Source organism: Callospermophilus lateralis, chromosome 10, assembly GCF_048772815.1.
Source record: "Callospermophilus lateralis isolate mCalLat2 chromosome 10, mCalLat2.hap1, whole genome shotgun sequence".
NCBI lineage: Eukaryota > Metazoa > Chordata > Mammalia > Rodentia > Sciuridae > Callospermophilus > Callospermophilus lateralis.
Window position 1 is genome coordinate 46,721,879 of NC_135314.1, and position 26,499 is coordinate 46,748,377.

At 37.8% G+C, this 26,499-nt stretch overlaps 1 protein-coding gene across 1 annotated transcript in view; it reads left to right on the forward strand.

The window, feature by feature from the left end:
- The window catches only part of Il1rap (interleukin 1 receptor accessory protein), a 132,264-nt gene that overhangs the window by 26,886 nt on the left and 78,879 nt on the right, over window positions 1–26,499 (forward strand). Inside the window, exon 2 of the mRNA XM_076868049.2 lies at window positions 15,348–15,412. Coding sequence (XP_076724164.1) covers window positions 15,349–15,412 — 64 coding nt within the window. The 5' untranslated portion in view covers window position 15,348. The remainder of the gene's footprint in view (window positions 1–15,347; window positions 15,413–26,499) is intronic.

Genomic DNA, 26,499 nt, shown 5'->3' on the forward strand with positions numbered 1-26,499 from the left:
GCTTGGGCTATTGCTGGGATAGCTTCCACAGTCCAAACCTTCCTTCTTCTTAAAGAACTTCTGTCAGCATTTCAAAACTGTGCCAAGGATCCTAATGCGTGGAGATAATACGAAAGAATTGCTAAAGTCGGTTAGGTTTGAGGACAACTGTAAATTATTCATAAGTAATTTAGTTTTATAGTGTGCTCTGGCATTCTAAAAGGACCTGAGAAGTCCTGTAGAAAAATGATAACTTTTTAATTTAATAGATGACCTAATTGTTATAACTTCTCAACATCATTCTGTAGAAGCCCAAGCTGGATCATGTGGATCAATAAGTGGCCTTTGGTGGGTCCAAGTTAATCTGAGAATAAAATTTGGATGTATCAAGAGGTTTGAATTTGGTAGATGTATTTTTTAGAGCTATGTATCAAACACATCCTCTACCTACCAGGATTTACATGATTTTTTTTTTTATATAACTTGGCAAAACCCTCTAAAACCTTTCTGTGTCAACAGAGCTGCTCCATATGATATTATTTTCATGAATCTGAAGAAACACCAAAGGGGACTGAAATAATAAGACATTAATTTCAGCCGCAGAATGCCGATGTTTTTGACCCTGTGGGGTTATTGCAGAGTGAGATTAATTATGCAGATCTGCCACCCTAGGCTTTGGAGTTGAAGTACACTGTTGTAATTCACTGCAGGATCATTCATGTAGCCAGCATATTGATATGATTATTATTCCACCAAGGTTTTATCCGCCCCTAGACAATTACAGAACCACTTACCAGCATCTCTCATTGACTTCTTATTTAAAATTCCCAGGGCCACGGCAGGCATTCAGGTCCTTTTGTTGGAGACAGCTACAGATCAATGGCATGAAGCAACATGGGATTTTCCTCAGGACATGATGAATGCTGAGCTTGTTTGCTAAGCAGAAGATAGACATTCAGCTTCCAGTCGAAAATAATGTTTCCGAGCCTTGTTGTCGTTAACACCAACTTTTAAAATACTGACAGCAAGAGGAGAGAGGGAACATACAGTGAAAAGAAAGATCCAGAGATTTGGTGTCAAGGTGTTTGAGTTTGAACACAGGCTTCCCCATTTATTACCTGTGGAACTTTGGGGAAATCACCACTTCTGCAAACTGGGATTGATATTAAATGCCAAACTCCTGAAGTCTTCGGAGGTTTAAGCGTATAGATGTGTGAAGAAAACTTTGTGAATGGTAAAGTGTTGTAAAAATATTCTCTGCTAATGGGAATGGGTTCCATTCTTGAATTGTTAGTGTCATTATAATCTAACTTACTTTTCATGGCCCTAGTGCTTGGATAATGTCCTGTTCACTCCTGTAGTATCACTTCCCAGTGCAGAGTGTGGTAACCACGTTGATGTGATTAGAAGCTCCAGGGAATGCATGTCCTTGCAATGATGGATAGAATAAAATTCCTGTTCCTCCTTTGTGGTTTTAGGGACTAAATACCTACAGGATGATAGTCATCTAATTAGAACTTTTTAATATGTTTTTCTTTCTGTTCTAGGATCAGTGGCAAAAAGTATGGCTTGCTTATGTTTTAATTTTGCTTTGAATGTCTTCCTTATGCATGGGGGCATTTCAGAGTACTATCTGTTTTCAGAGTCCAGCTGTCACTGCAGCCTCTAGGGAGTCTTCCCACCCCTCACCCTTTGGTGGAAACCCCTTCCCCTACTCCATCACCCCCACGCCCATACCCTTTTAAAATGCAGGTAATTTCTTCTGCACAGCATGTTGTTTGGTCCCATTCAGTTACTTAATAACATGAGCAAACACAGATGAGGTGCTGTGCACAGTTTAAAAATAATAGCAAATACTCTTTTAGGTATTTTGAATATATTGACACATATAATCTGTTCAATGAATGTATGAAGTAGGAATTATTATTCTCTCCATTTTGTAGTTGGAGAAGATGATAAGGGACAGAGAAATGTGAATGGTGGAAACATGAACTTAAGGGAATATTTTCATAAAATGGGCCCATTGTGCTGACCCCCACATACTTTCTTTTCCAAGAAGCAGTTTACCTGCAGCCCTGCCTGGCTCAAGTGGACAGGCTATGTCATATTCCTCATTAAACTACCTGTTATCTGCTGGAGAAATGTAGTCTCCAAATAATGCAAATATGTGGAACACAAGGTACCCTCAAGGGGTGACTTTTGTGATGCTTACACAGACCAGGTGCCAGAATTCAGGAGAGATAAGGATAATTCCCCCTATCCATAAAATCCGTAAGAACAGGTTCCAGTTAGAACCAGTCATCATGGTCCACAGTGCTCTTGAGTGGTCATGGCAGTGGGGACTTGAAAGTCTGATATCATGCTTCTGTCAGTCAAAAGTCAAAAGGTAGATCTGAATGGGACTCTGGAAACTTCCCTGGGATCCCCCAATAAAACTGGATGATAGAGAGGCACACAGTGTCTGTCTCCTCTCTAAGAGGAACCGTTCTATCTCCTTTCCCCTTTCCCATCCCTTCTAATAAACTCATGCCTGATACTCTGATGCCTTCTGATATGATTGCAAGAATCAGGGCGGGAGCCTTCTTGCTGCCTTAGTTTCCCAAGGCCTCAGTCCTGTAACAAAAGTAAGGCACAAAGAGGTTCAGTAACTTGCCCAGTATTCTATAGGAACTATGTGGCAGACTCAGCAAATGCATGTTTAACAAAAAGAATAGTATTTTGAGCTCACAAGGTATAATTAACCATATCCAAGTTGGAGATCCCTACTAGGTTGTGAGTTCCTAGATTCCTGGGCAGGGTAAGATCTGTATAATCCTGTGGCATTTAGCCTAGGGACTCCATGTTGTAGCACTCAGTTATGATTAATTAGCTTGGAATGGAAAAATGCCCCTGAAAAGCTTACAGTGCAGCTGCAAAATGCCCCCCCCCTTGTTATCTGTCAGTATTTTTTTTAGTACATGTTCTGCCCTCCTGCTCAATTTGCCTGTCAAAGCATTTTAAAACCTCATATTAAGCACTGCTTGAACACCTCTCTGAGAGGGAGGCCGGTGTTTTTTGTAAGGAGCTGTATGGTGAAGATAAGGCATACTTGTTGAAATTAGGGTCACTTGAGTCTTTAGTGGTTTATGGATTGGTAGGTAATAACACTATAAAATTCCAGCTCATTTTCATTCTTATGTAAGATGGATTGCAGGGTCTTACTTTATTTGCAATAAAGTCACCAAATGCCAACTGCATATAAAAAGAACTATGACTGGAGTCCCCCACCCCTTCCCTCCATCCAGTGTAACTGGTGGACTGAGGTCACAGCCCAGACTATGGGACTGGTGGGTGCACATTGCCATCTGTCAGGATGATCCTGGTGCCCAAAAATTGGTGAAAGAAGCCATAGAATTTTCTCAACAGGGACACAGACTCACACAGATCTCCTCAGTGTTAGTTCAAAAGGGGATTTTCTTTTAACACTTTAGATACAGAGGCATGGGAATTTCTTTAAGACTTGCTTTTTTTCTATTATTATTATTATTATTATTATTATTATTATTATTATTATTATTATTTTGCTTATGTGAATTCCCAGAAGACTTGTGATATTACCTTTGCACCAGGGAGAAGATTAGGGATGGGGATGGCGAGGATACCAAACAGACTGCTTTTCCCTGTGGACTGACAATGTGTGGATGTGGATGTGTTTACTGTGTTTTCTTTATCAGCCTGGTATATGCTGAATCCTTCATAAAGGCTTTACTTTAGTTGTTGACTTTAACTCTTCCTAATAAAAGTAGTTATGTAAACTGAGGCACAGGACAATAAAGTGCACAGCCCATGGCACACAGAGAGTTAATGGTGCAGTCAGGACTAGGGTCCTGGGCTCATCCTACCTTTTCTCTTGTAAGCTGGGAGGCCTAGGGCTTCCAGCCCCTGAACCAGGAGGGTGGGGAGGTTTGGCTCTAGTCTGATGAATGAGCTCTAGCAAGGCACTTATTTTCTGGTAGAATTGGGAGATGCTACAAGGGTTGGCGTGCTCTCTGAAGGGACAGCTGACTTTGGCTTTCAAGATTCATTCATGTTTGATTTCTGAACACAGTATCTTGGTGACAGTCACAGAACTCTTGGTGACATCTGCTTAGACCAGTGCCTAGGGGGAGCTGCTTCCTGAGGGTTGCCTTAGCCACTTGTGAATAGGTACCTATGAACAGGTGTGTAAAACCACATATTTGTATCACACGTCACCATTTATGAAGCCTTTTCATAAACATTTAGTGTGACCCCACAGCATCCTTTGAGGTGATAATTCATTATCCCTACTTTATTGATGAAGATACCAGTATAGAGAGGGATTGCATAAATAATCCAAGACTACAGCTAAACAGGATGACCAATAGAAATAAGATCAGAGGCTGATTGTGTTGTACTCCTCCTACCACCCAGAGTTGTCCTATATTTATATGTGTTTACTGTGTAACAGCACTGGACCCTGTGCGGTGGATATACACTTGGAATACTGGTCTGAATGTGTTGGGGGAGCGGATAAGACAGAACCTAAACAAAACAGATGAGGGCAGAATATTCTTGGGGATCTAGGAGAGGAACAGACACCTGCTCACGGTTTTTAGAGAAAGGATAGTTATTTTTGGAGAGGGAAGATAAGAGAGTACCAGGAAAAGCTGCAGAGGGAAGGTGGGGCTTGCAGGAGATGCTTGGAAAGGTAAATTCATTTTCTTTTCAGTGGTAGCCAGTTTAGTCTCAAGTGCAAAACCAGCAGCTGCTTATTGGACTGAGGATTTATCTGGGATATGTGACTTGAGCTCTCCCTTTCCAGTTGAGAACTTTCAATGTCTATATCCAGTGGGACCTGAATAGCTATATTGTACCAAAGAAAAAAAAAAGAGTTCATGGTCTAATAACTTTGGTTAATGTTTTGTTAAATCAAGCTGACCACAATATTTACTTGATAGATTACCTTGAGCCTTTACAATGCCGGTGTTTATTGTGTGACTCTTTGGGAGATATGAGATACATTACTTTTTAAACTCATATTTCTTTTTTTGGTGGGGGGTGTTTTAGTCAATTTTTTTTTTCTGCTATAACTAAAAGACCCTACCAGAACAACTGTAGGAAGAAAAGTTTATTTAAGGGCTCACTGTTTCAGAGATCTCAGTTTATATACAGCCAGCTCCATTCCCCATGGGCCTGAGCATCGTGGTGGAAGAGTTTGGCAGAGAGAACCAGCCCACATGATGATCAGGAAGCAGAAAGAGACTCTACTAGCCAAATACAAATATATACCCTCTGGGCATGCCCCGATTCCCACCTCCTCCAGCCATACTACCCTACCACTTTAGTTACCACTCAGTTAATCCCTATCAGGGGATTAATTGACTGATTGGGTTAAGACTTTTACAACCAAATCATTTCTCCTCTAAACCTTCTTGCATTGTTTCATAGTCAGCTTTTGGGGAACACCTGACATCCAAAGCATAACAGGTTTGGATGACCTGTTATGGTTTGACTGTGAGCAGCTGCAGAATGCTCATTACAGGACACAATGGTTTTAAACATACATTTTAGTGGGTTTGTATTGAACTTGGCTACTTACTTTCTTGATTTTTTTTCTTTCTCTCTTTTTATTTTATGTGTATCTTTGCTCCAAAGTTGTGAGATTCCTGGCTATAAAAACAGGGTACTTATTTCAGTAGAGTACATAGCTTCTATTCCAGTGTGTGGAAGGGTTAGGGGCTCAGTAGATACTGCTTGCTGTGAGCGGAGCTTGATGCTGTAGACTGAGAAGCCACAGTGTATAGTCTTGATGGGCAAACCTATGAAAACTTGGCTGCAGGATTTTTTCTTCTGTCCTTCCTGACAGAAAGGTCCACGAATGTGCCTTTCTCTTGCGAGCCTCACAGACAGGACTGTGATCTTCTGACCATTCCTTTGAATTAGAGAGGTTATTAGTGGACGTGTTGCTACATGAAATGTAAGAAGTGAAAACCTCAGTTGGCCAAGAAGCTTTTCTATGCTAGAAAAGTAATTAATTCAGTAACCTGGAGGTGACTGGATCTTGGTCCATAAGGTGATATGACTCTTTTGTGTCTGTGGTGGTTGTAATTACCCCAGATTTCCTACTTGAACTTCAGATGACACCACATGGCCCAAGTGAGTTGCTTCCTCCCCTCGGGCGGCACTCATGTGCTTTGCAGTCCCTGCTCTGCAGCACAGCTCTCTTGGGGGTGGGCTTACAACCTCCATGAGGTTAGGGATGGTGTCTATCTTCTTCTTCCTGTTTGTTTTCAGAGCTATATAAATATTTGCTGAGTGAAACAGGAGGAATATTAGAACCTCTCAACATCAGTTTTCCTTCCTCCAGCCCTAGAGGTTTTGGGGATAATTTCTTTTCATGTCACGTGTATGTGTGGGACTTAATTGTTTTTTTTGTTTTAAAAGGGAAGATGTGTGTGTGTGTGTGTGTGTGTGTGTGTGTGTGAGTGTGTGTGTGTGTGTGTGTGTGTGTATTCTGTACCTTCTGTAAGTTTTTTCCTGTATTATTATTATTATTATTATTATTATTTGGGGTACCAGGGATTGAACTCAGGGGCACTCAACCACTGAGCCATATATCCAGCCCTATTTTGTATTTTATTTAGAGAGAGGGTCTCACTAAGTTGCTTAGCACCTTGCTTTTGCTGAGGCTGGCTTTGAACTTATGATCCTCCTGCCTCAGGCTCCTGAGCTGCTGGGATTACAGGTGTGCACCACTGCTCTGGGCTTCCTATTGTTCTAAGCACCACTTAATTTTAAACAAGCAAAAACTGTCCTATATATTTTATAGAAACACATTAACAGTAAAATACACAAATAACTGTACAACTTATTGATTTTGTTTAACAAAGGCATCATTAGATAACCATCATCAAAGAATCAGAACATTATCAGACCCCCCAAGCTTCACTTTTATTCCTCCCTGTCAATGTCTGCAAAGGTAATCCATTTTCTAATCTGAATTCAGTAAGTTACAAAATATTGCCTTTTTGACTTTAGATCTTTGTTCCATTTGCTTCTTTCAAATTTAAGCAAAACAAAAAAAAATCAAACTTATTTCATAATAACCAAATTTTAACACTTTGTATTGATATAGCCTTTATACTTGCAGAGCCTCTCCTCACATGTTAGGAACATCATTTGATCTTCTATAATCACTCTATGAGATAGGAAAGCCAAAGGTTTTACTGTACTTTTAAAAATGAGGATTTGAGGGCCAGAAGGTCAGGCTTCATCATAGAACCTATCATTATAATCTTGGCTTTTCTGGATGTAATAGAGCCCAAACTTAACTTTTGACTTGCTCCTTTTTAAACATTTTGGAAACAGCACTAAACCTGGACCCAGAGTTTAGAGTAGGATATGGCAAATATGACCATTATCACAGTGGTCCATTGTAAATGTGGACCAAGTTACTTGAGCTTGTCTTTGAAAATAATGTTTATTGATAGTATTTATGATCCTGACCAAGCTAAGTCCACCAGAATTTCCAAGAATATTCCTCACAACAAATGGTGAGGTAGTATTAATTCTTATCATTCCCTAGCCTCAAGTGTCCCTATACAGGGACATTCATCTTCAACTTTTCCACCCACTCCTGAACTCATTTAGAAGTACCCATGAATCCCTAGCGTGTCAGTCTTACATTGGTCATGAGGAGTGAACAGGTTAGAGCTCTTCCTAAGTGGTCACTGCGTTTGCCTCACCTCTCTTCTCAGGATGTCCAAGATCATGCAATAAAACATAGAGCTCCAACTCAGTGCTCTTTATAAATTGCTCTTTCACCTCCCTCTCTGAAAACACAGTTCTAGTTCTCCCCATGAGACACAGGACTCCATGATGATATTTCTTCCCTCACCCCTGAGAGCATGTTGCTATTCAAAATACCAAAGAACAAAAGGAAATCAATCTGCTCACATTCTATTCCAAGCTTCCAAAGATGGCAGGTGGTATATTATGTTATATCTGTTCTCTCAGAGTTCTGAGCACTTTGAAGCTATGGGGGAAGGCAATACCTAAGAGGAGTGTGCTTATATTTTCTGGTGTGAACTTTGGCTCTGCTGTTCTATAAGTAAAGGTTAGCAGCACTGGCTTGGTAAGCCAAAAGTTGAGGCAGTTCACTGATCTCTCCCTGTGTGTCTATTGCTGGACTTTTCTGGAACATTCAGTGCTTAATGACAAGACTGTTATTTTGAAAGTGAACGTTGAAAATAGAAACCATATTTAGGTTAAAACAGCCTTCATTTATTTTAACTGCCTAAACGGGTTCAAAAATCATTTGTTCAGTTTTTTAAAAAGAAAAATGGTTTCACTTAAAGATATATTTTTAATCAGCATACAATAAAAGTCACTTTTTTTTTTTTTTTTTTTTTACAGTAGAGCTGCATGAATTTTCTCTTGTGTGTTGAATCATGTAACTGCTGCCACAGTCAGGATACAGAACTGTTTTGTGTCCCTCAACAGTTCCTCTGGGCCTTTCTATAGTCACTCTCATCTACCATACTTACCACCATGGTCTGCCTTTTTGAGAGTTCCATTTAAATGGAATGATATAGTAGGTAACGTAGGTTGACTTGCCTCTGAGGCTCATCCAAAGCGTTTATCAATAACAATACGTAAAGCTCATTGTTTAAGGCTGCTGAATAATATTCTGTTTTATTGGATGCACCACAGTTTGTTGATCCATTCACTTGGTGAATGACATTTAAGTTGTTTCCAGTTTGAGGCCATTAATAGTAGAGCTACTAAAATATTCATGTAGAGCGTTTTGGTGTGAACATAGTTTTTATTTCTCTTGGGGGAAATACGTAGGAGTGAGATTGCTAGCTCTATGGCAAGATGATGTTTAATTTTATACAAAAACAGCTACTGTTTTCCAGAGAGTCTGTACTATTATATATTCCACCAGTATGGGAGTTCCAGGTGCTTTGCATTCTCTTCAGCTCTTGGTATTTTCAATAATTTTTAAAAATTTATTCTGAAACGTGTGTAATGGTATCCCATTGTGATTTTAATTTACATTTCCCTCATGGTTAGTGAGTTTGAACATCTTCTCACATGTTTATCTTCTGCATATCCTTTTTCGTAAATTATCTCTTCATGACTGAACATTTTAAAATTGGGCTCTTTGTATTATGTTTCCTTCAACTTTCTTCTTCTTTTTTAAAAATTGTTTCCAATATTGTAGGGCCTTTCTCCTTCCATATAAGTATTAGAATTAGCTCATCAGTATCTAAAAATATCTTTTGATTGGAATTAACTAAATCTGTACATGTCAGTTTGGGGAAAATTGACATCTTCTCAATGTTGAGTCTTTCAATTCATGAATATGGTCTATCATGTGGTTTATCTCTTGTATTATCTTCTGTTACAACTGTTACAGATTACTAGAAAAGTTACTTTAAAAGAACCTATGTGTTACTACAGTTCCTGTGAATCAGAAGGCCAAGCAGAATGCGATTTAGCTGGTTCTCTACTTAGGGTTTTACAAGGCTAAAAATTCTAGGCGTCAGCAAGGTTGTGTTCCTTTCTGGATGCTCTACAGATAAATTATGAAACATTTCAATTTCTGTAATAGTTATAGGTCTATTCAGGTGGTCTATTTCTTTTTTCTTTTCTTTTTCTTTTTTAAAGTTTTGGTAGTTTATTGGTTTCAACATATTGGATTATTTTATCTAAGTTGTGGAATTTATGTACCTAGACTTTATAGAATAGATTTATTATACTTTTAATGCCTCTGTGATCAGTAGTCATATTACCTCTTTCATTTCTATTATTCATGATGAGTATCTTCTAGTGGTATATCAATTTTATTGTTCCTTTTAAATAACCCATGTTTTCCTATTTTAATATTTTTTGATCTTTACTTATTATGGTTTCTTGCATTTTGCTTGCTTGGTTTATTTTTCCCTGCTTTTTTTGCGGGGAGAGATTAGATCATCTACATCAATGTCTTTAAAGTTCTTTAATTCAATAGTTATCCCATAGGTACATATTGGGTATGCTGTATTTTAATTTTTGTTCAAATTCAAAATGTTATCTAATTTTCCTTGGGGCTTTCTCTTAAATGTCTGAATTATTTAGAAGTATATTTTTAAATTCTGAAGTGTTTGGAGACTTTTTGTTTTGGATGTCCTGTTTAATTCTATAGATAAGAGAATATATTCTCAATTACTTTCAATTTGTTATGGTTTGATTTATGGTACATGATATGACCCATCTTGGTGAATGTCCTCTGTATACTTAAAAAGAACATGTTGTTATTTGCTTTTTAGAGTCCCCAAAATGTTGCTGCATTCCCTGAGAAAGGCAGATTAGAATATGTTTCCTTCACTTTACCCAGAATTAGAGATTCTATGTCCCTTAGCTAAAACTTGTTTACTGATAAATATTAGATTTTGAAATAGGCTTCACAGGGATTCTCTTATGATTAAAAAATTATAAACTAGGGCTGGGAATGTGGCTCAAGCGGTAGTGCGCTCGCCTGGCATGCGATCCTCAGCACAACATGCCTGGGTTCGATCCTCAGCACAACATAAAAATAAAATAAAGATATTGTGTCCACCGAAAACTAAAAAGTAAATATTAAAAAATTCTCTCTTTCTCTCTTTAAAAAAATTATAAACTAGGTAAGAGTTTGATGATTAAAATAATCCTGATTTCTGAATAAATGTTATTTCCTTTTCTGTAAAATAGTATAATTAATAGCTCATTGTGTCCTTCAAAGGTATGATTGTCACATTTTGAAGGTTGTACCAATCCAAAACCTACTCAAACTTTGTCAGTAAATTAGAGAAGGGAAAAGGAAAAAATATGGATGAGGTCAGCAGGACTCTGGCAAGTGATTTGGTAGCAGGGTTGACCCCACATGGGGATGGCCATCTATGGTTCATGCCCTCATGTTAATGGCCAGGTTTTCACTGGGCAGATGATAGCCAAGGACATCTGTCAACCATGGCAGAAACGAAGCAAGTAATAGCAGTGTCATGGTTACAGGAGGTTTATCTGGTTGTGTCAGTCAGTTTTCATCACTGTGACTAAAAATCCTGACAGAAACAACTGGGAAGAGGTAAGGTTTGTTTTGGCTCATAGTTTCAGACATCTCTCAGTTCATGGTCATCTGCCTCCATTGTTTTGAGCCTGAGGTGAGGCAGAACATGATGTCAGAGGGCCTGGTGAGAGTTTCTCAGCTCATGATTGCCAGGAAGCAGAGAGGAAAGGATTAGGGCCAAGATAAATTCTTTCAAGGTGCATCCCAATGAACTATTTTCTCCAACTGGGTCTCATCTCTCAGTAGTTCATGGAGCCCTGTGTGGATTTTTCCATTGGTGAGGTCAGAGCCCTATGATCCAATCACCCCCCAAAAGCCCACACAGGACACATGAGACATTGGGAGACATTCTAGATGCAAACCATAACTTCAGCTTAGAACAAGACTTTAACAGGGTACAAAGTGAAGTTTCTGGGAAGGAGAACTGACAATCACCAGGTGGAAGTTCCAAGCCTTGAGCAGTCTATATGAATATGGAACTACACATGGAATTGGGAAACTGGGATAAATTCAGTCCTATGGACTGGTGGAGTGCCACTGTGGAGAAGAAATACTGACAAATGGTGACCCAAAGCAACACCAGCCTTGGGGCAGTAAACCTAGTTTCAGCTTATCACCAGCTATTATGACCAGGGAATCCAATAGTCAGGGTGATTCCGAGATAAAGAGGTCCTGAAGTTTATCAAGCTAGAGAATGCAGACCTTAGAAAATTCCACATACAGGGACAGATATTACAGTGCTGAGCACATGTTAATAAATCATTAATTTTTTTCTTGATTGTATAGAACTAAATACATATTTGCTACATGATCTAGGCATCTAAGTTGATATATTAGAAAATAATGTCATTAAATGTGAGAGAAGTACTATTACATAAGGTGGGACATATAGAAATGTTCATACAGTATATAAAATGAATAACACAGAAAAACCTAGCTGGGAATTCAATATATGTAGATTCCAGGTATCTGAAGAGCAAGATCTGATGGGGCCCAAAACAATAATCTAAAGCTCAGCTATAGTTCAGATACAGGGAGCCGTTGCATGATTAGGCAGGTTCCTTTGGTTTCTGTCAGTTTTTCCATTTTTGACCCAACACCTCCTTTACCCTAAGAAACAAGAACCAAAATTGTATTACTGTTTACAATAATAAAATTCCAAGGTTGAATGCAAGATGATTTTAAATGAACCAGTGTTCTCCAAGGAGTTTCAGAGCAGCCAACCGCCTCCTGCTAACCTTGATACCTTAAGTCTGTCAAAACTAGCCCCTTCAATCACATTTCTTTTCATTGTGCTTTGTTTTAATTCATCACAGGGAAGGGCTCATCCTAGATTTGTGTTTGCACATAGGTTATCTTTGGATTAGCTTTACCTTGGTGACCTCTCTGCTGCCTCTGGCGTAGTCCAGTTACTCTTGGGAATATCAATTAAGGTCCTCAATCACACTAATTAGAATGTCTTCTAAGTATTGCTTTAGGAGTTCAGCAGCTTATAAACAAGCAAATTGGGAAAATCTAGAGGTGTGCATGGGTTTTTAAAATAAGCCAAAGCAGTTCAGAAGGCCAGATGGTTTCAGTATAGCCAAGTAGTAGGGCTGAAATAACTTGTGCCCAGAATCTCCAATGAACTGTCTAGTTGCTCTTGCTGACAAGGATTAATGCAGAATTATTAATTACTTTTATTAATGACTTGGATAAGGACATAGGTAGCATGCTGATCGAGTTTGTAGATGACACAAAGCTAAGAGGATAGCAATTACTGTGACAGCCTCAGGACGCAAGATGATTTCAAGACAGAATTTAGTGGCAGTCCATCCAATACATGCCTAACAGAGTGACCTCCATAAGGCACAACTTGATGGTTATATCACTTCTCTAATCAGAAAATATTAATGATTCCCTGTTTTCTATTTAAGTTAAATCCCAAGTCTTCAGTCTTCTCTTCACAGCATTGCCATGTTCTGATTTTAAAGCTCTCTCCTTTCCAGAAAATTCTTCTATAGTTCTTTTTCTAATACTTTGTACTTGAGCCAAACTGGGCTATTTATAGTCTGTTTCCTATTTTTGTCTCATATTTTCATTAACCTTGAAGATTATCTCCACCAAGAGTTTCATTTTTACCATACTTTCTCTCTCAATTATAACCAGCCAAACCAGTTCTTGTTCAGTCAGAAAGAACCTCTTGTGTTCGTCTGTGCCTGCTTCAGCTGCAGTCATCACTTTCCTTGCTAATCTTCAATAACATTTATTGTATCCTCTCTATTTTTACCAATTTCTATTTTGTAGTGCAGTTACTTTTTGTACACAGTTTAAGTCCTTGCTAGACTCTGCCTAGTGCTGTAACTTCTGTCTGATAAGTCTCTGCCTTTCCTAAGTGCCTGTGCATGTGTGTTTTATACACAGTTGATGACATTGAAGTGGTTTGAATGGAGTTTATTCTGCAGAGAAGTGCCTTTAGAAAAGGCTCTATATCTTGCTTGCTAGAGGCCCCTGCAGTTAGTTTATAGTAAATTGTAAACAGAAAATGCTCCTTACTGTTTTTTTTTTTTTTTTTTTTTTTTTTTTTTTTTAGAAGTGCCGGGGCCTTGTGCACATTAGGAAGGTACTTTACCAGTGAGCTACACCCCTAGCCCTTGATACATGTTTATTGAATAAATCACTAACTAATGGGGAACAGTAGATTTCCACAAAGTGATGGTATAAATATTGGAAAGGAGTGGTTTGGAGAAGAAAGATACATTTCATCTCAGTAAAAGAGCTGCTTGTGTTACAATAAACCCTCTGTGATTTCTGTATGACTAGGCTAGAGAAGGAAGCATGATATGACCCACAGATTTTTGCTGGTGTGTGGCTAAGACAGGTGACATGGGTTGGAAGCTTACATTGTCCTTTAGGATGACCATACCCTGGTCTGCTTGGCAGTACCAGTTTATACCTTTTCTTTCAATGTAATATTCTTAAAAGTGGCCCATTTAATTGATGGTCTAGGTCATGCTATTTATTGAATACCTCTTTGGCTGTATTAGGATGGTAGGTTCTTTTGGTTGTGAAACTCAGGGTATAGACTTCTTTTTTTTGTTGTTATTATTGTTACTGATAATTAAAGCTAGGGACACTGTACCACTGATCTGTATCCCTACATTCCAAGACCTTTTTTATTTTTTTCCTCTAAGACAGTGTCTTGCTAAGTTGCTGAAGCTGGGCTTGAACTTGTGATCCTCCTGCCTCAGCCTCCTATGCAGCTGGGATTACAGGCTTGTGTACCATGCCCAACTGCATCATAGGTTCTTTGAGATAACAGCTGTCAACCTGATGTGGGTTTAAATTCCCTTTCTGTCACTCTCCAGAAACATGATCTGGACAAGTTATCAAGACCTCTTTAAGCATTTTTATATGGCTGTTTTCTTCAAAACAGATAGCAGAGGTCTTGAGCAGGGAATTTCTGAGTCATCTCCAGGTTTCAGGGTTTATAAACCTACAGAGGATTTACCAGTGGTGGGACATATCTAGGGTAGGAGGAAAATAAATTCCTTCCAGAGTTGTTAAAACTCTAGGTCTTCTGCATTAAAGATCACACAACCAAATGCAAGGGCAGGGTTTCTGCTTGTTGGCAGCATCAGCTGGTTATCAGTAGGAAGGTTAGAGATCACAGAAATTGGACTCCTGCCTCATCATCTGTCTCTTCCAGTGAGAAGAGTAAGAGCAGCAGGGCATGGAGTTTATATATTTCCCCTTAATATAAATTCAGATTGTGGTGGACGACAGACTAAGTCTGCATCCAGGACTTCTAGATTTTCCATTCATCACTAAGAAGGAAAAGTACCTGGTTCCTAAAATATTCTCCACTGGAATAGACCAAAGGATCTCAGAAAAGGGTAGGAAGATCAAATTTCTCTGCCAGAAATGTGACTCCTGGTCAAACATCCAGATGGATATATTATTTTTTTATGTAGGCAATTATAGATTTATGATTAAGAGAGAGTTCTAGAACCTGATAGCTGGTGTTTGATCACCTTGCCACATTTCTAGCCAAAGGATCTTGGTTATGTTACTTTGACTTGTCTGGGTTTCCTTATGTATATGTATTTTGGAGGTTAAATAATAAATGACAAACTATAACCCCTATAATTGGTAGGCTCTAACAACTAAACCTGTTGGTATTATAAAACTCTCCTAGCAGCTCTCACTCTATGATCAGCGTTCCTACGCTCTAGTTTTTACTGTTTAACCACTGGAGAGTAGCAAATGCTCTGCCTTACCTTCGTGTCTATCTTGACAGGATGGGACTTCGGTGGTGTGTAATGAGTCTCTGCTTCTATGGGATCCTGCAGGTTGATGCCTCGGGTAAGTGAATGACTTTTGACAATCATTTGAAGTTTATGTCATGTTCAGGGCAATGTATCCACTCTTTCTGAAGACTAATTTAAAAGAAAAAAAATAATGCTTCTGTCCATTATCTTCTGTGGTAGCACAGAATCATAGGTTTGACAGAATTGTAGAAGAATTTGGTGATAGGAGGAATCATTGATGTCTTTAGTGTTCATGGACACAGGACCCTTGGGTAATGTGGTCCAGTGTGTATAGATAGGGGACATTTTCACACCTTCATGACAATTAGAAGACTGCTTCTTCTCCCTTACCCTAGGACCAATGGGAAAATAAATGGCGGGGATGGGAGCACTGTCTATTTCTCCAGCTTGAGCCTGCAGTGAGGAAGGCCTCAGTGGTTAATAGATCACTAAGACCCCAAAACAAGCCAGACACCAAACCAAAAACCAGAATCCAATTCAAAAACCAACAATGGGTTTCGGCTGTAATACTTATGTATAGGAAAAAAAAAAGGACTTGTCTGTAGTCTCATTCTTTCCTGGGAGGTTACTTTGTAAGAGGAGCCAGCCAAGACCTTTACTGAGTTTGAATAAATGAGGAGCCATTATCAACCCGGATCGTATGAATTCAGAGTTGGAAGGGCCTTGATATTAGAAAGTGCATGTTTTGCCATCTCCTCTCATCTCCAGCATTGCTGTTCCGAATCATCTCCTGGTGCTTCTGACTAGTGATCACCCATTATATTTTTGGATTGATTGCATTTTTAGAAAGTTTTTAGTATAAACAGAAATTTTTCTTTATCATTATCACACACGTTTTCAGTTCAGCTGTATGATTGAAACAGAAAATAGTGAATGCAATGTTTCTTTAAATTTAATACAAGGAATGTGGGGATCCTCATTTGAAAAAAAGATTCCCATGTATAATTTTTTTTCCCCTGAATACCATGGACTGTACTTTGAATATCTTTGCTTTAACTCTTATTCTATGTGAGAAGGCTTCAGAAATGTTGAATCAGCAATTATATAACTAGGACCTCAGTGTTCTGCAATATATAACTTCAACAATGCTTCACGTGGCATGGATTTGAGACCTCCTACCAACCTGATCATCCTTGCTGGGTGCATTTCAGTTTTCTATGCCACTTAAGGCATTGTATTAGAAACCAAAAATAGCTCTAAAGGAGGGGTAATAACTAGGACAGAGTACAGCTCAAAGCTGAAAGTAGAGATAACTTCTAAACTTGTTGGCCCTTTGGGAATTCACAGAGGAAAGGATATATTTTAACAAGAGATGATATTCATTGAGATACACTGGTATACAGATGGTGTATACTAGCATCCCATCATTTCTCCTACTTGTTTGTGTTTCTCATTTGATTGTGACTGACTCCATGTGTCCTGATTTTTAAGTATGTTGAATATAACCCCCACTATTAATTTGCTTTTGTTTGATTTAGTTCTGTTTGAACGTTGACTACTCAAATTCCTTCCATCCTTGTCCATTTCAACTGAAACAACTCTGCCAGTCACTTTTTATTCCTCTCCTGGCTTTCATTTTCTTCATACCAGTTATTATTTCCTGAATGACATTAACTCTTTCTTCTCTCTTCTTCTCCTACCTATCCTCCTCCTCCTCCTGCTCCTCCTCCCTACTCCTTTTTCTCCCTGTTTTCCTGCTCTTCTTTCTTCTTTCCCTCCCTGTCTTCATCATTCCTTCCCTCTCTTGGTTTTAGCTACCTGAGGGCTCAGATTGGTCCATCCTATTTGATCTCCAAACATTTGGTATGATGAATGACACACAGAGACATAGTAGGTGCTCAATACATACATGTTAAATTGATGAATAAGTGTCCCTTCATATCTCCCTCTTTTTAATACCCCCTCAAACTGGCTAGCTTTATACTAGAAATGTTTAAATCCGTACTAGTAATTCATTGTGGTTCCATGTTCTGCTTCACCTTTAAGGGAAAGGAGAGTTGACCATGTCTCTCTTGTTGAAAGATCAAGGAATTCTGAAGTTATTGAGAGCTGGTTCCTCCTCAGTGGAACAGAGCTGCTTTTTTGAATGACCTTTACTGTAATCCATCCAAGGAGTGTCCCTTCCCCAAATGCCATTGGTAAGGGAGCTCTCTACCCAGGAACTGTGACTCATACTTCTGCCAGGGGAAGCTGACTTCTTGAATAAGATGAGTTCTCATTCCAGCCCCATTGAGTCACCATGGGAGCAGGAAACATGCTGTAATCCCCTCGGCCCATCTGGCACATACTCATTTGCCTTCCTCATGAAGAGGTGTATTGTGTCTGCGTCAGGGCCGTACTTCCTAGTCGGAGGGAGAGGAGTCAAAAGGAAGCATTGTTGACAAAAATAAAAGGGGCAACTGACTGTGAGGAGGAAAGGGACCATTGCGCATCTTGAGGGATCAACCAAATTCTCTGTGTGTAAAGGTATTGCTTTTTATGATGGAGATGCTGGCTGACCTGCTGGTCTTCAAAGAGGCTCTCTGTGCTTATCTTAATGGAAGCACCAGTTTTTAAAAGGAGCAAAAAGAGAGTCTGAAAATCTCAAAGCACTCTACATTCATATGGGATTATTAAGAATCTTATCTGTTGTTTGGGGACTGTCCATGGAATCTCCCTTTAAAGAGAAGTTTCCAATTTTAAAAAAGGAACCATAACAACTTCATGGTTTAGTGGGGCACGGCATTCTGACTTCCAGATATGGTCTTCTGGTAGCAGAACTATGATTTCTTACCCTCCAGGGTGGGTGTGCAACATTGACATCTCAGGTAGTGACAAAAGCAAATAATAATTTTTTTTAAATCGTCATTATTTCCTTTTAAGGAATTGAATCATAGATAATTATAAAAATGATATGTAATTATAATGTAGTAGAGTAATAATAATAAAGTTCCCTTTGTTTTAAAAAAGCAGTTTACATTTTACGTATTCAATATCATTTGGTTCTCACAGCAGATTATCAGGTGGCCATGGGTATTAAACTCCCCTTTTTGGATAAGAAAACTTAGAATCAAAATGGCTAAGTGAACTGCCCAAAGTCACACAGGAAATAACTTAGCATAATTGAAACTTCAACTAGTTTCTCAGTTCCCAAGACCCATATTATTCTTACTAGATATGCTTCTTTGAGGCCCTGGCATAATGTAAATAATTTAGAAAGAAGTCATGATCCATGGAATTACAGGTAATCATTTTGAAGGCGTCACAAGTAATCATTCTGCTAATTGTTGAGGAATTACTCAGTAATGGTTTTCTGTGCTGCCTAGATAAGGAGTGTCTTTACAGTCTCAAGACCTTTTCTTCAGAAGGAAAATCATGACAATCCTAATTTCAAACCTCAGTATTCTCATTTTTGCTTGTTATAGTATTTAGTACTTCCACTATTAAACTCAAAGAAGTTTCCATTTGCAACAATTACAAAGGAAACCCTGGAGTCACCACACATTTCTCCTTGGCGTGTTTCCTATTAGCTGCATGTTAGAAACTTAAACTGTTAAAGTTGCCTTCAGACTAGAAATAAAGACGTGGAACCGTTGACTCCAAATTGGGGAGACAGTGAAAGTGACACCATATCCTGTATGGTGAACTTGAAAGATATTGCCTCAAAAAAAAAAAACATTTGCTGTGCAGATCATATAAGAAAGAATATGCACTGCATTATTTCCTCAAAATATTTATGTAACTACGGATCTTTTAATATAGCTATTTATTTCAAGTCAACAGTTAACTATATGCTAACTGCAGGGTTAAACTCCCAAATATTCTCATTGGGGTAAAGGGGCTGTTTTATAGTTTAGGAAATGAAGAGCCAGGGAGATAGCTTAGGCACATGATGCTCATGATAACATGTCTGATAGAGCTGGTTTTGAAGGCTGCCTTGACCTCAGAAGCAGGGCTCTTTCCTTGATATCACATTGCCTTGTTTCTGCTATTGAAAGTAAAATCCTTTGATTTCTCTTCCGTAATGTTTTTATGAAATTTGAAGAGAATGGAGATGATCTATTGATTTATTGGGCATGAATTAAATAATACAAAATAAACAAATTAGTAAAGACACTGAGTTATGCTAGTAATTTACCATATTAAGTTCTGATTTGTTGTTTTACTGCATAAGCTGTTTAATGACATTAAAAAAAAAATCATTTCATCACTTTTTGTCACTATGTTCTGACCTGTAAACCAAACCAGCCAACCAACTAACCAACAACAGCAGCAGACCCCAACTAATTGAAGTTTGTTTTCATTAAGGAAGATTATGCCTTATAGACACCCATGAGGTACACCCTTCTTATTCCTCAGTTAAATGGCTTCTAAGGACAATTTTAACAACAATGATTTTATTACCTTCTAAAGTTAATGCATTTGAACATTCTATTTTCCAGAATCTAGGGTGAAAAGGGGGAGGTTCTTGTTTTTTTTTTTTTTTTTAATTTGAGAAAAAGGATATAGAATTAAATGGCCAGTGGGATGCCATGAGAGAGCAGAGAAGTTAATAATTGTTTCAAGAGGTAGTGAGGAAGACTTCTCCATCAATGAATAAGTGCCCTTTCCTTGGAGGAAATGCATTTCTTATTTGGGAAGAGAATAGTACAGGGTAACGGAAAGGATAGTGTAAAGACAATTGAAACCAAGCCAAGCTGGAATGGGAGATTGGGAACAGATTGTGGAGCACAGGAATCCATTCAGAAAAAGACAGTCATTGTGTTTAATGTATTTAAATATAGTTGGCTAGAGTGCTTCCACCCCCTAACCCTAAATTCTATCTTATTTCTGCAAGGACGTATCATGTTTTTAATGCTATGTAATGGTCCTTTCAGCTTTTGTTAGGAATTCAATTTGTTGCCAGCCTCAATGGCCTCATTTTATTTGAATGTGCTTTTGAAAAACTCCACACTCAGACGTGCTTGTGACATTCAGTCCTGTCTCTGTCGCCCATGGTTGGTCATACTGAACACTCTTCAATTCTATGCAATTTAGTGCAAACATTTGGAGAATGTATGAAGAATACCATTTCATTTTATTCTTAGGCCTAAAAGGTCATTGGAGTCACAGAATTTCACCCTGTTGTCCTTTAAATGCTGCTTCTTGGGGGCAGATCTCAGCCTCTCACCATTGCTTTTTTATTTCCCCTCCAAGCTGTATTTATATTTTGAAACAGCCTGATATTTATTTTTGGGTTACTTGTACTTCCCAAGGGTGAGTATTATGTAGCCTGATTGAAAAGAGATTTGAGGACCCTAATTTATTGGTCTGACGCTGACTCTGCAAATAAACAGCTTCTTGTAACACAGTGATAATTCCATGATTGGAAAAATGACCTGATTCTTCCTTCATGTGGCCTTGTTAGTTAAGGGAAACTAGAAATTTTCAGGGAACCCATGAGTGCATAATGGCTTTTCTACTATTTTCCCTTTCCTCTTCCAGAACATGTGTTTCTGCCCTACTGAAGTGAGCTCTGTGGAATCAGATCTTCACCTTAGGACAGACTCACCACCAGGCCCATTCTTGCCCATTTTGATTCCACTGTTTTCTTTTCTTGCTTAGCTGATTAACTACTTTAGGAAACAAGACATATTCCCACCCAAGATAAAACATGATGATTGCCCTTTAATCTAGTGGGTGCTGCCATTTCTCATTTAGTTCTGAAAGACAGACAGAAAGTGGATACACTTTACAAAAACTCTGGGAACCTCAGTCAACAACTCCACATACTTGCCATCCAAATCTATAAAAACTCAGGTACAGAATTGCCTTCTGTTGTCTTTCCCCATTTTAGAGGCAGTAGAAAGACTGAAAAATACAAGATGGCTAAGAACATGAGAGGAGAGAGAGAAAATAATCACACCTTCAATGATCTCAACTTGTCTGTGTTCTGTTGTTTTCTTGAATTTTGTTTCTCCTTCTACCATAGGAGCCAAACACATGTGTGATAAAGCAGTATATTGTTAAGAAGTGAATATCATTTTCCGACAATATTTGTAGGTCCTGGAATAAAAATAATTTAAGGGTCTAGCTTTATTTTGTTATTTTTTTTCCTTCTAGTATACATTCTTATTTTTGGAAGCGCTCTTTGAGAAAGACAGGAGTGTGCATTTTGTTATATACACTAAGGTACTGGTGTTTGCATTTCCCCCTTGAGTATATTATATAGAATGTTGTGGTCTTTTTAAGGTTTGGGTTTGCCATGCCATACCCACAAGGTGGACCAGGAGAAAATATTTGCCTAACTATGAGTCCTCAGTGGAAACTCCAGAGCCTGTTCCTTTAGACAGATATTTTTAGACAGATATTCGAGAAAGGAAGCAGAAAACAAGTGTTATCTATTAGTCACTAATGACTTTTCTATATATTGACCTTTATTAATTAACTATGGTGTGTTTTTTATTACACTTGCATAACAGATACAATTATATTTGAAATATAGAGCCTGATTATGTTTCAAAGCAAATACAATATACAAATTATTGTTCTCAAGTAGAACCCAAATGGACCATTACTTGGTACTGTTTTGTTTGTCTTTTTTTTTTTTTTAACTTGGAGAAACTTTTAATTGTTCATCACAGACTTGTTTGATGCTTAGATGCAATAACCCACAAGGTATAAATGGATGTGGATGAGTTCACCTGAAAGATCTATTCTATAGATTCTCTGGGACTTCAGACTGTCCCAGAAGTTGATTAATGAACTGATTTTTGATTGTCAGAGAGAAAACATTAATTTTATCTATATGTTTTCTAATTTTCTTTGGGCTATTTTGATTTATCTGGTCTCCTAAGGAAAATGGATTTCCTCTTATGCAACATGTTCTGGCACTCAGGGATGGAATTTAAGTAACTTTTCAGCATTTTTCACTCTCCACTCAAGATAAAGGAGAATGAAAAGAAGGGAGGAAGAGGGAAGGAGAGACAGAGAAATACAGAGAAAAAGAGAAATAGAAATACAAAGGATAAGAATAGTGATACAGACTCACTTTAGAATGCAGTGAGGAATTTGCTGGATTTGATAGACAAATTAATCTTTTCAGATTAAAAGAGCTTCTTTTTTTCTTTTTTTTTTTCCTTTGTCCTGAGATTTGCATTGGATCATTGAATGGTTTTCTTTTTGGACAGTTGTGTTTTTTTCGGAGGTTTTTTTTTTTTTTGTAAGTTTTATTATTTTCTTCCTTCTTAGTATATTAAAATAATATGAAGAAATATAAACCTTAAGTATAATAGAAGTTTCCTTATATGTAGTGCACCTCCAATTATAAAAGCCATCACTATCTCCAGGGATAAAGCTTTGGAAAGCAAGAATATTTGTATTCTGAGGAAAGTGTGGAGCAGCTATGGTGGAGGCTTGGAGGTCCACATTGCTTTTACAATAATGAAGGAAGAGGAGATGGTCAGAGTCTGGATCCCCTTTTGCATGTTCATAAATTCCAAGACAGAAAAAAAAAATCTGTTATTTGCAACTGATGTTGAGCTGTGAAATGTCTTTGCTAGTTGTAATGTATTGCTTGAGGCTTAGCACAAACTCAGCTTATATTCAGATCTAGAAGAAGGATGCAGCTTTGGAGAATAATTGAAATCATGAAAATTTTGAATAGAGTAATTAGTAAATGGAAGTGTAGGAGGAATCACCCCCCCCCCCATGTATGTAATGTTAACGGAATGCTAAGGGGGCTTTCAAGAAAAAAGTGAAGACAATGTTCTTTGTTCCTGGTTGCTTTATTAAAGCAAAGTCTTACTTATCTCACCTTTATTACTCTAAATATTCTGTTATTAAAAATGATTCTTCTTTTCACCTACACTGCAGTTATAACTGATGACTGCAATAATAACCATGAAGCATTATATGATATCTATATTTTTAATCAGTTAAAGAAGATCATGTTAAACTAAACATGGCTTTAAATCTCTTATATTTTAATTGTCTGTAAATAGCCATAGTGTATGTGTTTGTGTGTGTGCATGTGCGCGAGTGCACACATGCAATAGAAAAAAGAAAGGAAAGTGAAGGAAATAATATTAATTGAATGAGGGAGTACATTTGTATAATATTATATAAATTACTAAACAGTCCCATAAGATAGAGAAATTTTTTTCTTCTATGTTTATGATGAGGAGCTCCACATTCAGAAAAGTAAATTAACTTGCTCAAACTCACTACAGCTAGTAAGGGGTAAAAACTTGTATTACTCTTTGGTTTTTAAGGTGCATGGTATTTTATTTATTTATTTGTTTGTTTTTAATTGATTTTATTTTTTAAATACATGACAGCGGAATGCATTTAAAAAATAAATAAATATTATTACACATATAGAGCACAATTTTTCATATCTCTGGTTGTATATAAAGTATGTTCACATCAATTCATGTCTTCATAGATGTGCTTTGGATAATGATGTCCATCACATTCCACCATCATTGCTAACCCCTGCCCCCATCCTTTCCCTCCCACTCCTCTGCCCTATCTAGAGTTCGTCTATTCCTCCCATGCTCCCCCTCCCTACCCCACTATGAGTCAGTAACCTTATATCAGAGAAAACATTTGGCATTTGTTTTTTGGAATTGTCTAACTTCACTTAGTATTATCTTCTCCAACTCCATCCATTTACCAGCAAATAAAATGCATGCTATTTTAAATATACCACACTGATAACTGAATTCTTTGTATTTAAAACTCTTTGTTTTTGAAATATGCCGACCAACTGGCTGCATGTCCAAAATTGATGACAGAAAAAATACATATTTGAAAAGAAATACCCAACCGATAAGCAAAACTGAACTTAAGATGTGCTTTTTGATTATGCAAGTACTGTTCCAAATTGATTTGTACCAGGCTTCCTGAAATCCCTACATTGTATTTCAAAGGTATATATTCAGATTATAGATATCTTTCCATGTTTATAAACATTTCCCTAAAGGACAGCACTTCTAAATAAGAACAAGTTTGCAGATGGGTGCAGGGAAGCTGACTCAGTACAGATGCAGTGGGTTTATATGAAGTGGGAGGCTGGTAACCTCAGTGTGCCACAAGAATGCTTTGGTATATTCATTTGGTTTCCATGTGGCAAACTCAGATACTAACTGAAACTTCTCGGCTGTTTCTCTTTAGCCAACTACTTCAGATTCTGTTCCTCCTTTCATGTGTTAAGGGATGCAGTAAATGATGTTTACATGTGGCTCTGAGATGTTTTTGGTCTCCAACAGTGTACAGTTCTAGAAAATTCTTTGCAGTCTAAAAATGCCAGTTCTTTTCCACTAAGCTTTGGCAGTGACGGGGTGTGAATTTTGAAATTTGATTGTGGTTTCACTCCAAGTTCCATTTTATTTCTGATGGAGTTGGAATGTTTTATCCTGCTCAGAAACTGTCACTTTTTTGTGGGTGTAGCAACAAAAATGGCTAAAATAACAGTCACCTGGATTTAGCAAGCACACAAAAGATTGGGCTGGAGGGATTATCACCAACCTATTCATAGGTAAGCTATTCCACTTACTGCAAGCTCTCCAAAATTGAAATCCTAGCATGTTAATACACAAATCCTCTTCAGTTCCTAAGGAATCAGGTTTTTAATAGGCTGTTTATCCATTTTAAAGAGTAAAATACTTTTGTCACAGAAGGATAAATATTCCCCTCTAATTTTGAGACTGTATCTGGTGATTTAGTAAGAACAGATCAAAGATCTATATAACCTCCAATTTTAGGGAAAATGGTACTTTATGATTAGATGGAAAACTTTGTATAGCAGATGCTCCCTGGATACCTGTTGTGGACAAAGCTTTTTATAATGGGGAAGTAAAGATAAATAAGACATTTTGCATTTATTCACTTGTTCATAGTGTATGGGCATGGGCTAAACCTGGTGCTTGTCTATACTGGTAAACAAGGCAGACATCTCTTCCATCATGGTGCTTACAGTCTGGGGATGCATTGTGGCTGAACAAAAGAAGTAAATAAACGGATTTTTATTAAAAAAATCTATGCTGATTATCTATAGGGCATTGTATTGATGGAAAGTAACGGGATAATACTTCCCTTGTTGGTGGTTAGGAAAGATCTATGTAAGATGTCTTTCTATTGAGATCGAAGGAGGAGAAATGTCATTTATATGCAAAACAGAGGGGAAGGCAGTGGAGTGGCATGTGTCAAGGAAAGCCCTGAGGATCATTCCTACATTATTGCTGGAGCTTCTAGAACTTGGTAGCAAAGGGCAAGGAATGAAGAGGAAGAGGTAGCACATACTAAGGGTTTGTTATATTTTCCTTCATGGTTGGGAAAACCACTGGAAGAATTGATGAGGGCCATCACATTATCCAGCTGTCATTTAGCATTCATGCTAGTTACAGTGTACGGAACAGATTGGAGAAGATCCCAGTTTCTCTCTGCATGGTGAAAAAGGTCCTTTAAGCAACCCTTTCTTTGTAAAGCAGGTAGAAATGCTGCATTTAAAGATAAATGTCTTTTAAAATGAATTGATGAGTTGGTAAGGAATCCTCAGAGGTCAAAACTGAAGTGAAAACAGGAATCCATAAATGAAAGGAAAACAGTTCTGTAGCTGGCAACTGCCCAGGATAACATCTCAAGTTTGCAGCAAAAGATGTGTTTATATACTAGGAAATTTGGGGTAGTTTCTTTAAAAATAAAACAGAATTCTTACTTTATAGATTACCCCCAAACAATTCTTTTGAATTAAATATTGAATTTTTTAAAAAAGCAGTTAAATCCTAAAAGTACTGAAAATCCTAAAAGCAGCAAATATATGCAAACATTTTTATAAAGTTGGTATAGAGAAGGCCTTTCAGAGACATCACCAAAGGTAAAGCTCTTAGAAGAAAACTTGGTACATTTGACTACATAATGATTGGGAAAAGTGATAGGGCATTAAAGTTCAAGGAAAATGAAAAATTGGGAGAATGCATTATGTGGCAAGGGTTAGTATTATCAGGAATACAAGGAGCTCTGACATAAACAAATCTTTCCAATATAAAGTAAAAAAAAAAGAGCAATTATTTAAAACTGACAGTTCAGAAAGTTCAAAAAAGAATTGAAAACGAGATGATCCTACTACCTTAAGCTCAAGTTCATGAGTAGGAATATAAG